The sequence below is a fragment of the Musca domestica genome, unplaced genomic scaffold (genome assembly GCF_030504385.1).
Source record: "Musca domestica strain aabys unplaced genomic scaffold, Musca_domestica.polishedcontigs.V.1.1 10, whole genome shotgun sequence".
NCBI lineage: Eukaryota > Metazoa > Arthropoda > Insecta > Diptera > Muscidae > Musca > Musca domestica.
In genome coordinates, this window is record NW_026712115.1 from 2,672,241 (window position 1) to 2,685,131 (window position 12,891).

Genomic DNA, 12,891 nt, shown 5'->3' on the forward strand with positions numbered 1-12,891 from the left:
AGACCACTGAGAATCGATTTTTTATATGCAAAAATATCTCCACTAAGGATCGATTTTTTTTTGTTTCCATAGAAAAAATGTCCCAGTGGAGACAACAGAGCACCACGATTTTTCCTTTCAAAAGTCCACGATTGGTGCAATCGAGGAAATTGGTCCTTAAAAAATATTCTCTAAAAAATACTTAAAAATCTACGTTTAAAAATAATCGTTTAAAAATATACATAAAAAATCGACGATTGGACTTTAAAAAATTCACGATTGGTCCTTAAAAAATTCACGATTAGTTCTTTTAAAATATTCTTAAATATTCCATGATTGGTCCTTTGAAAATATTTTTACAAAATCGACGACTGGTCCTTATAAAAGTCCTGGATTGGTCTTTTAAAAACATTCTTTAAAAATTTCACTATTGGTCCTTAAAAAACCCACGATTGGTCCTTTAAAAATTTTCTTAAAAATCCTTTACATTTTCTTGAATTGGTCCTTTAAAAATATTCTAAATAAATCCACGATTAATCCTTTCAAAAATCCACGATTGATTCTTAAAAAATATGTTTAAAAAATTCACGTTTGATACTTTGAAAAGTATTCAATCTACGATATGATACAAAAATTCAAATTAAAAAAAAACAATTGATCCTTGACAAAATTCACCTTTAGTCCTCTACAAAAAAAGAACAAAACCCCTCAGTTAGACCAATGAAAATCGATTTTTTTGTGAAACAAGTTAAAAAGCAGAAAGCTCGGCCGGACCGAACTTTGAATACCCTCCACCATTTGGAACGAATTTGGAAATTTTCCAAAAATAAAATCCGTTAAAAATCCTTTTAAAAATTTAAAATAATTTTGGGGTCTATACGACGTTGGCCTACGTAGGCATTGTTTGTCATAAACCATTGCCATAATCAAATTCGAAACTTGAAAAAAAAAAACTGTGAATAATGCAGCTAACGTTACCGTTATATCGGAAGCTGTAGCATCCATTACGAACTTCAAATACGACATCTCAAACAATATCGGTGAGTATTGCACCTAAAATCGTCAAAATACCTGCACCTGCATAGAAAATTTTCTATCACAGACTGGAGGAGCCGTTATATGGAGGCTATATGAAAACGTGGTCCTATGTGCCATGTGCCATATTTACGAACTTAACCTGCCTACTGGCAAAATAAACATGTGTGCTAAATTTTAGCCTTCTATCTCAATTCGTTCGAAAGATAGCGTGATTATAACAGACGGACAGACGGACATCGCTCATTCGACTTAGAATTTTATGCTGATCAAGAATATATATACTTTGTTGGGTCTGACATGAGTATTTCGAAGAGTTAAAAACGGAATGACAAAGTTAATAAACCCTCCATAGTATGGTGGAGGGTATAAAAATGCTTCAGTGAAAGCAAATAACGACCGATTGAGGGTCGAAAAAAAATAATTATTGTTTAGAAAAATGGATTAATTTTTTTTTCAATACGAATCCATTCTTGGCTTTTTTTCTCAAATTATTACACATCTCCCTGCCTGTACATCTTCTACAATTAATTCATTATCAAACTTACCACAAGCCAGCAACACAAAATCCAATAAAATTCGACAGAATATCTTCTTCGTTCCATGCAGTTCCATTTTATGTTTTTGGGCAATGTTGTTTCCAGTCGCCGTTACGTTTCGACCACCTCCAACCGAATCGATGAATATACTTAAACTTTTCTCGTTCTTATTGCTATGATTAATATTGTTGTTGTTGTTATTGTTATTATGGTGATTCGATAGCGATGACAATGTTGTACTGGCCGTGCTAGCCGTTGTTGTTGACGATGGTGAGGCTGAGATGCCACTGCCAGAACTGTGTCCCATAGCGCTGACGCAACCCGTGCTGCTGGCCCCCAGATAATTGGCCGTGCCACTGTCACAGTTGGCATTACCGTTCGCCGCGAGAAGAGCTGTTGTGGTTGTTGCGGAGCCAGCTGGGTCTGGTGGCGCATGGTGGCTAGTTACTGCAGCCATTGCTGCTGCACCGCAGAGACCCACAGATATGGAGGCTGATGCCAGTGTGGCTCCATTCAGTGTCGGCGAAGATGGTTCACTGCAGCTACTTTGGCTCTCAAGACGTTGCAGAGGTGTTGTGTCACAGACGCTGGTCGGTCGTAAGCTGTTCATGGTGACGTTTTGAGAGTTCTGTGTAAAAGCGATTAAGAGCTGCCAAAGGGGGAGGGTGGGGATTACTTATCACTTCAATATCGTATTCAATTTATTAAAATTTTCTTTTGGGGAATTTGTTATGGATCTCTTCTTTTCAAAACTCCTCCATGTGGCGGCAGCTAATCAATTACTTTTCAATCAATCCAAAACCATAACATTTGGAGCGTAGGATGATGATGATGCTGCTGATCTCTGCTGGTGATGCTGATCTAATGCTCTTAACGGTAATTGAATGGATGATGTGGTGATGCTGATGATGCCAATACCGAATTCGATTCTGTGAAACACTCAATACCCAATCTTTCCTATTCAAAATCAATTGTCTTCTGCTATTGTTGTTGTTATTGTTGCTATTGCAGCTACCTCTTCCTTTGTTGTGTTTATCTCAACTGATGACATGTGAAATTCACTTCCCAAGACATTGAATTCGAGCTGGCTGGATGGCTGGCTGTTGGGCGTTGGAGTGTTCATTACCTTTAGGGTTGTTGACTCCTTTGTTTTTGTTTAGATCATCAATACCTGGGGATTAGAGAAGAGAAAAACAACCATAATTAAGTTAAGGTTAACTAACAACAATAGTTTTGTTATTTTTGGGTGCCAGTATTGTTTGTGTGTTGTTTTGTCTTGTATGCCTAATGTTAGGGTGTCAAATTTTCAGATCAGCAGGTAGTAGAAGTTCGTTGCATTGGAAATTGCTTTCTGCGAAACATTAATAGTTTCGAAGATGACACTTGAAAATCATCATTGCACTTGCTGAGATTATGGTAATGGGATTTTGGAAAAATTCATTTAAGACAGGTTATTTATGTTTAAACGATCCTGGTTTGAATTTCACTAAACACTAAATATAATTTAATTAGAGTTGCTTAGAAAATCATTACGTGAATATTCTCCACAAGTAAAGTACGAAAAAATAGCTTCTAAAAATGACTCACTCCCTAAAGTACCCCAGTGGTCCTTTCAAAAATGTTCTTAACAATTTTTTTTAAATTAAACAAAATATTTGTTTTTCCTTTAAGAAAATTAAAAAGAAAAAAGAAAATCTCAAAATGCACACTATAGTGGCCTAAAGTGTCTCATTGTCTATTTCTTTCTGTAAAAAATACCTCAAGTGATGCCACAAATGATCAATTCTTTTCCTTAAAAAAAAAAATACTAAAGAAAACAGCCCTAGTCGGCACTACCAAATACCGAATATCGGTGGGTATCGTTATATGTGCACTATAGGAAAACGTGGAACTAAATATTCAATGTTCTGCCACCGGGCTAGAACCCACTATGAACTACAAATACCAATTTTTATCAAAATATCAAATGTCGACAGGTGCCGTTATATGGGAGCTATACCAAAACGTGGACCTATACATACAATGTTTCGCCACACGAGCTAAAACCAGTTACGAAGTACATATACCAATTTCTGGACTAATTCGTTAACAAATGTGGCAAAAATATTAAAAATACCAAATAAGGGGTGGTACAGTTATATGAAGGCTATACCAAAATGTGGACCTATATATACAATGTCTCGCCACACGACCCACAAATACCAATTATTAGACAAATCCGTGGGAAAAAGTAGAAAAATGTGGCAAAAATCCTCAAAATAATAAAAATAAATAAACCGATATACCTATCTCATTTTCAATACTAACCATCCTAGACACAATAAAAATTGGCCTGCTCAAATTTTGCTCCACGTCAAATAATGTCGACTTAAATTTTTATGCTGATTATGAATATATAACCGTCCCTTAAGAATATTCTTATATAATCCACGGTTGCTCCTTTAAAACAGTTCTTTAAAAATCCACTATAGGTCCTTGTAATATTCACGAACGAAAAAAAACGAGGTTAGTGCCTTAAAAGACCCTTCAAAAATCCACGATAGGCCCTTTTAAAATTCACGATTGGTTTATTAAAAACCCACGATTGGTCCTTAAAAAAATTAAAAAAAGTCCACGATTGGTCCTCTAAAGATCCACGATTGGCTTTAGATCTTTAATACATCTACGATAGGTCCTTCAGAAGATCTTCAAAATATCCACGATAGGTCCTTTAAAGGATTCTCTCTAAACAAAAAAAGTAGAAAACTAATTTCCCTCAAACGGTAATCGGAAAATAAACAAATCATCCATTAGCACTTCATAAATAGTGGTCTGCCTACCTTTAGAGTAGAACCACTCCAGAAGAATAAGAAGTAAAACCGCAATAAATTTCTATTCAAATTTCGATTTTGAAACAAGAAATCACCTACACACTTAATATTGAAAATATACAAATATGTTTTAGAGAAGTGTGTGTGTGTGTGTGTGAATTTAGATATGATTTGAAAAACAAAAAATGAAAATATTTCAAATATAGGAAAAACAAAGAAACAACAATGAAAGAGAGGCAGGCCACTACTAAATAATTTCTATTTCCATGGCAATTGTTTATTTGTACGAAAATGAAAGAAATATATTTCAATATTTGTTGAAGGTGGAACGTACATACGTTTCTTTTGGATTTTTTTTTCATATCGTCTAAAGGAAATTTCAAATCGACAAACAAATGGACGTCAATACTGTTTGCATAGACCGACCTGGAGTATGTTTAAACGAAATGATCGGGAAAATTTTTGTGTAAATATTTAGAAAATTTCTTTCTCTCAGTCATTCATTCATTTGTTCAATTGCGTATTCCTCCATTCATTGGTCTCTTTGTTTGTGGCTTTTATTTTGTTTAGGTTTTTATTACCTTTTCGGAGGGCACTACCCGCCCTCTCAGCTAATCCAATATTATGGCCAGTGAATAGAAAAGATCGTAAATTGTTAGTTTAGTGAGATATCTTAAGATAGAGATTTGACGTCTAAGTAGCTGTACTTCTATTCTCTGTTGTTACTCACCTTAACCACCCACCCACTACTTGAAAAGTTCAAAAATCTTATAAATTTTGAAATTGATTTTTTTGTGTTTTTATGTTATTGTTGTAATGCTAGTTGAAGTTCAGGGGCATTTGATTGATTGAGGAATGCCAGATGTTTTCTAGTCGAAAAGAAAGCTATAAAAAATGTCAATATTGAAATTTATTAAGGAATTGGAAAAGACTCCAATAAAGTGATAAAATACTCTAAGAGAACATTTCATTTAAGGTGAAGACCCTAAGAATGTCAAAAGAAGACGCTTTCAAAAAGTATTTTCAGATATACAGGGTGAGATGAAAAAACTGCAACCAATCTTCAGACTGCTGTCATTTCAAAGCCACTCGTCCGACAGCTGTTAAAATTATTCCAGTGACAGCTCATTATATTTCTTACAAACGTACAAAAGCATTTTAGTGAGAATTATCCAGAAAAAAACTTATTCGTGATGGAATTCCAGCGTGATAGTGTGATTTCTTTATATTTGGCTGAAAACCCACAAGTGGCTATCGCTAGGGCACTCCAGCATTTAAATAAAAGCTCGTTAACGTGATGCTGGTAGCGTAGCCCGACGCCAAGGAAGAGGACGGAAGAAAACAGAAACAGCAGCAGTAATGGTTCGAAAAGTAAAGAAGCGTCTTGATGGAAAACCGCGTCGTGGTGGCCGAAAAATGGCTCGTGAGCTGAACATATCGCAATATTCCATTCGGCAAATACTGAAAAATGAGCTCGGGGTAAAGCGATTGAAATTCCAAAATGTGCAAGAACTTACGCCGCAACAGAAAGAAAATAGATTCAAAAGAGCTAAAGAGTTGCTTCGCTTGGCCGAAATTGGTGAACTGCCGGATTTTCTCCGATGAGAAAACATTCGTTGTCCAGCAGTTTGTAAACAAACAAAATGATCGTGTTTACTTGCCAAGGAGATCAGCTGAAAATGTGCACCTTCAGTTGGCCACCAGAACTCAAGCACCGGCCATGGTGAAGGTGATGGTCGCTTTTCGCTGGTATTGATCGACCGTGACATCAGAATAAATGCCGATTATTATCGCGAAAATATTCTGGAGGGTGTCTTAAAGCCTTGGGTACGCATACATTTTTGCCGCCGACCTTGGACATTCCAACAGGACTCAGCACGCGCCACCCAAGAATGGTTACAAAATTAGGTTCTTCGCTTCATTTCCAGCCCACAATGGCCACAAAAAACCTCCGGATACCAATCCGTTGGACTATTGTGTCTGGAGTATTTTGGAAAGCAAGGTTGACACTAAAAAATACCAAAGTGTCGATCACCTCAAGCAAGCGCTTCGCCGGAAATGGTCCGTAATACCGCAGAGCAACATTCGAGCAGCGTGTGACGGTTTCATTGGCCGTTTGAAGGCCATAATTCGCGCCAAAGGTGGCCAATTCGAACAAATCTAAACTTATTCTAAAATTTGATGTCATTTTCGACATTTTTTGCTTTCATTCAATAAAATTAAAAAAAAATTAAAATTATGGCGTTTGACTTTGTTACAGTTATTTTATCTCACCCTGTTTTTATACCCTCCACCATACATAGTATGGAGAGTATATTAACTTTGTCATTCCGTTTGTAACTCCTGGAAATACTCATTTCAGACCCAACAAATGTATTTTCACGATTTTAGCCACATTTTTCAATGGAATTGTCTGAAAATCCACACAAGGACTTCCTTCTAAGAACTTTACCCCCTGAAAGAGAATTATCGATATCGTATAGCCCCTATACAGTGTTGCCCATCCCCCCCCCCTTATATTCCGTTTTTTTTTTTTTTTTTTTCATTTTAGCTGCATTTCTCAATGGAATAGTCTTTCGCGACATTATTCACCGCAAACAAATTTCGTATTTAAAGTTCGCAATGGGTACTACAATCTATGACGGAAAATTGTCTATGCAGGTCCACGTTTTACTATAGCCCCCATAGAATGATACCTCCCTTTATTCGATATTTTAATGATATTAGCGACATTATTATCCGTAGTTGTTTCAAATTTCTTATTGGAAGTTTGGAATCGTTACAGCAGCCTATGACAAAAATTAATTATCCAAGCACCACGTCTTCGAATAGCTCCCATAAAAAGGTTTTCATTTGAGTGGTGGTTTCCGGCGGCGTTTTTTTTTTAAATGTTTAAGTACCTTCGGAATGGTAGAGGGTATAAAAAGTTCGGCCCGCCTTAGCTTATTTTTTTTTTTTTTTTTTTTTTTTTTTGAATGCTTCCTGAAATTTAGGTCTCCGATACGATTTTTATTGTTGTAACACACTTTAAAAGGCCTTTAACCAATAGATAGCTATTTAGAAGTAACCCTCAGATGGATAAATTCTCGTAGAAATAATCCTGGGTTTCATTGTGCGACAAAATTTTGTCAATAACACTGTGCAACCCAAAAAAAATACCATCCAATTTTTTTTTAAAAAAAAAATATTTTTAATAGAATTGTGGTGTTCCTAATAACATTTTTTCAGAAAATAATTTTTTTCAGGGCCATAATCGTGGATTTTTTGCCGAACATTTTCCAAAGGTTAAATGAATCACAAAAGAGGACTTTTTTAAAATATTATTTTTTGAGTGGCGTATTTTTAATTTTTTTTCAAGACTTCAAGAGTTTTAAACTTAAATTTTTTTATAAAGAAATTATATATGACTTTTTTAAAATAATTTTTAGATATTTTCAGAGCAGTAATCTAGTAATTTTTAAAGAACATTTGTATCAATTTTCAAAGAATATTTTTCATAAACACTCAAAATATTTCTCAATTACTATCTGAGCTAGGTCCGTGAATTTTTAAAGAATAATTCAGGTTTTTTTTAAATAATATTTTTGAAAAACTCTAGGAGCTGTATTTGTGGATTGAATTTTCTATATTTTTATTTAAAAAAAATTAAAAACTAACAGATTTCAAGAAAATTCTCGTTGATATTTGAAGATTATTTTTCAAAGACTATCCGAGCTAAGTTCGTGGATTTTTAAAGTATATTTTATATTGGCTCTCAGAGCTGCAATCTTGGGGTTTTGAAAGATTTTTTTCAAAGACAATCAGAGCTTAATTCTTGGATTTTTTAAAGACTAATTTTAAGAAATATTTTTTAAACACACTCCGAGCTACAATGGCGGATTTTTTGAAGAATATTTTCGTGGAATCTTAAAAGATTATTTTTTGAAAGACTCCTGGAGCTATAATGGGGGATTTTTTGAAGAATATTTTAAATCGTGGATAAAAAAAACATTTTGTCGCGGATTTTTAAATACTATATTTCTACGCATGACATGTCTAAATTCGGCGATTCTTTTAAAAATATTTTTAAAGACTCTCAGGACTTAAATTTTAAATATTGTAAAGAATATATTTAAAAACTTTCAGAGCTATAACGGCGGGTAAAGTATTCCGAGAATATTTTTGGATAGTATTTTCGTGGATTGTCAGAAGAATATTTAGGTGGACTTTTTTTTGGAATACTTTTGAAAGACTCGAGGAGCTGTAATTTTTAAATCTTGGATTTATTTTTCAAAGATTATTGTCGTATTTTTTTTTATTAAATAATATTTTTGTTCTTTGGTTTTAATCGTGGATGTTTCAATGAATATATTTTAAGACTATTAGAGCTATAATAGAGATTTTTTAAAGACTATTTTTTCAAGGCCTCTCTGGGCCATATTTTGTATTTTTCGTAAGAAATATTATTTCGAAGCCACCTAATGATAAAAAAAAATATTTTTCTAAAACTTCAACCTTAATTTTTCAATTTGATAGGTCAAAATGTGCTTCATAGAAATTGAGGGTTAATTACCTTAATAACTTTGGACGAAATTGCTTCAGAACATTTGGAGTCCATTTTTATCAAATTTGGTTCATCGTAATGTTTCTATGAATCTTACATAAAATTCTGATATGGATGATCACACCTTCTGGCACCCACAGACAAAAGGTCTAAATTTAAAACAAGTAATAAAGCTGTAAGTTTTATACCCCCTTTATAACGCATTTGGCAATTCTCAAAAAAACTAAAATCCGTTAAAAATTCTGTTAGAATATTAAAAATATGTATTAGGGTCTACACGACGACGTGGACCTGCATAGGCCACTTTTGTACAAAAAATTAATTACAATACTCAAATACGCAACTTGAAAAAAAAAAGATTCTGCTTATAATGTCGCTAAAATCATCAAAATACCGAATATCGGGAAGTACCGTTATATTGGGGCTATCCATTACGAACTTCAAATGCCAAATTTGAAAAAAAATTCAGGGGAATATTGTCGTTAAAATCAACAAAATACCGAATATCGAGGTATGGGGGCTATACGAAGTCGTGGATATGCAAAGACAATTTTCTGTCTTAGGCTGTAGTGTCCACTACGAACATCAAATACCAAATTTCCGGTGATTAATGTCGCTAAAAACATCAAAAATACCGAATATCGGGAGGTACAGTTATATGGGGGCTATATAAAGACCTGGACCTGCACAAAAAACTTTCCGTCATAGGCTGTAGAACTTTAAATACCAAATTTGAAACATTTCCGGTGAATAATGTCGTTTAAATCACCAAAATACCGAAAAAGGGGTACCATTATATGAGGGCTATATCAAAACGTGGACGTACATGGCCCATTTTCAATACCAAAAGTCCCGCAGACATAATACACATTTGAAAATTTTAACAATCTACTTCATTTCGTTCGGAAGCTAGACGGACATCGCTTAATCGACATATAAATTTATGCTGATCAAGAATAAATATACTTTGGGGGGTCTAAAATGTATATTTCGAGATGTTACAAACGGAATGACAAACTTAATATACCTTCCATACTATGGCGTAGGGTATAAAAAAGGTTATATTTATATCAAAATGGTATTCGATTTCATCCAAACTTTTCACATACTAATATTTGATTCAGCATTAGGCCAGGTAAGAAAACTGACGAAATATATCCACTCCTTCTGGCATAAAGGGTAACAATTAAAAAAAATATATATGAGTTTGAGCCGATTTTTTTTTAATTTTTAATAGAATACCTTTAGCTACATTACATCTGGTGTGAATATGGGCTTATCGGTCCACTTTTTCTAACTTCTCTCTCAAAAAGATTCAAAATTTTAAATAGTTATGAGTTTCAAATGAAAATGTAATGTTCTAGTACAACAGCTGAGGGTATAAATCTGTCGACAAATTCGATTGATATGTTCTAACTGGTTTAAAATATTATGTATTTTTTAATCAATATATCAAAAGATGACATTACATCGGACATTTCCTGCACGGATAGTCTATCTTAACTGAAAATTCAAAATGCCAAATTACACCCAATTTGGTTTAGAATTATGGTTTCAACTTTTCATCAAATACTGAAAATCAGTAGGTTTCATTGTACTTATTATTCATTTTTTTAAAATGCCAATCAAAACTAATATCTTAAATAATACAAGTTCTTTCTAATCCATATTGGAAAAGGAACTCTGATCATTAATACATTCACTTTATTGGATCCCCGACAAAAATTTCCAATAGTTGTAAACGAAGTGACTAACTTTATTTGGTCACCCCCACCCCTTATTGGTGCTTTTCCAACTTCACTTACCCACACTTAGCGAACAAAAAATAATATCCAATCCAATTGATGATCATAGCTAAAATAAATATGGCTTTTTATGCAAACGACACCAATAAAATTCCAAATCGTTTCTTTAATTAACAAAATATTTTCACCAATCCTCCGCTTCTCCTTAGTAACAATTATTATTTTTGTAGCAATAAAAAATTTTTAAATTTTCACAAGGTGTTTGTTTTTCACTTAAAATCCACTAAATCGTTTGCGGTTTAATTGAAAATGTGTGTGCTTTGAGAAAAAAATTAATAACTTTTTTATGAGAATTCCGAACAAAAAAAAAACTTTAATATTTTAATTTTTGCGCTTAATATTGCAACGGTATCATCGTCATAAGTGTCGTCATAAACACAAAAAATGAAATTTACACCACGACTTCATAAAACGACTCTTTGGAGCAGAGGAGCTCAATCAACATTTTTCATTTTCCACATTATTTTTTTGTACACTTTTCCACTTGGTGTTTTGTTTACACGACTTAATGCCACACTTTTTCACTTGGAGGCCTGTTTGATAAGTTGATGGTTACTTTAATCCAGGTTTTTTCTCTTCTCCACAATGTGGTCACAGTGGTAATCCTTTTGTTGTGATCACTACTTGTCTGTTTTGTAGACAACAAAAATACAAGTTTCTGTTCCGTTTTGTTTATTATTTTGAATTTTTCAATTTTCCGCCGTAATATTTTCTTTTGCTTTCTTTCGAAAATAATCCACCAGATTCATGCGTCAAGGTGTCATGTCGTTCGTTCGTATCTGCCAGTACTGCGCAAACCGCCACGCATTCCAAACAAATGTATCCAAACAACTAATTTCTGAAGTTTTGTTTACATTGGATTTCTGCTCGCATGGGTGTCAGCAGTCAGGCCCAAGCAATCCAACGACGACAACGACCGTGTTGTTTATGTTGTATGGTTGCTCGTTCGTTCGTTCGGTTGGCTGGTTGGTTGGTTTGGTGTTGTATTGTTTTGTTTTGAATTTCTTGTTTTCCTCCCTCATTGTTGAAAGTGTTGTTTGTTTTGATTGGTGATGTTACAACAGCACACACAACATTTTGTTGCTACTCGGCTTGAGTGAATTGTAGTTCACCAGTATTGCAACATTGTTGAATGCTTAGTTGAAACCACTGCAGCATGTTTATATACATTGTTGGAAATACATTAAATATGTATACAACAAAATTTGGTGTCCGTTGAAATTGCAATTTTAGAATTAGTAAAGAATGTCTAAAAGTCGGGCAGGGGCGACTTTATGATACCCTACATCCCTTTGCATATTTATCAGAACTTCATATAACAAATAAAAAATTGAAAATATAACAAATCAGATGAACAATATATATGGAAGCTACAGCTATATCTGAACCAATTTTCACCAAAATTAAAATATTTGTTCCTAGGCTCAATTTATCGTGCCAAATTCCATCCAATTTGGGCTAATATTACAGTTTTAATGCGCAAGAAGAGGCAAATCGGACGAAGATATATGTGGAAGATATATCCAAATCTGAACCGATCTCAATAAAATTTGGCAAAGGTATTTTTTGAGCTGTATTTGATATATTTCCCCAAATATCGTTGTTACAGTGTGCATATTACGGCTGCGGAAGACAAAAATATGAAATCAGATAAACAATTTATATGGGAGCTATAGTTATATCAGAACCGATTTCTATCAAATTGGGCATACCTATTTCCAGGCTTAATTTCGTCGTATGTACCAAATTCTATCCAATTTGGATCAATATTGCACACGATGCAAAGCAAATCGAACGAAGATATATGATAGCTATATCTAAATTTTGACCGATTATCTCCTATTTCAATAGGGTTCGTACTTGGGTCAAACTAATGGCTTACGCACAATTTCATCTTGATCGGGCAATAAATAAGACATGTACATGGACAGACGGACATGCATTATTTGACTCAGAATGTGATTCTATACATACCATCAAAAGGAACTATGGGACTATCTCGTTTCCTATTGCCTGTAAAAAACATACGCACAAAGACATAATGCCCTGACCACCTTGTGGTGTAGGGTACAACAAGATCGATTTTTCCATTTTTTACGAGTAACGAGTAAAGGTAGGAGAAAAATTGCACTAGGAGAGCACAACTCAGCTCTCGATATTTGCATTTTTAAATCCATTAC

General features: G+C 34.0%; 1 protein-coding gene across 1 annotated transcript in view; it reads right to left on the reverse strand.

Annotated features, from left to right (window-relative positions):
• Positions 1-11,545, reverse strand: part of LOC131803761 (putative phosphatidate phosphatase) — a 40,858-nt gene extending 29,313 nt beyond the window's left edge. The window contains exons 1-2 of the mRNA XM_059125432.1: positions 10,712-11,545; positions 1,563-2,724 (exon numbers count right to left, since the gene is read on the reverse strand). Coding sequence (XP_058981415.1) covers positions 1,563-2,163 — 601 coding nt within the window. The 5' untranslated portion in view covers positions 2,164-2,724; positions 10,712-11,545. The remainder of the gene's footprint in view (positions 1-1,562; positions 2,725-10,711) is intronic.
• Between the last annotated feature and the right edge of the window lie 1,346 nt (positions 11,546-12,891).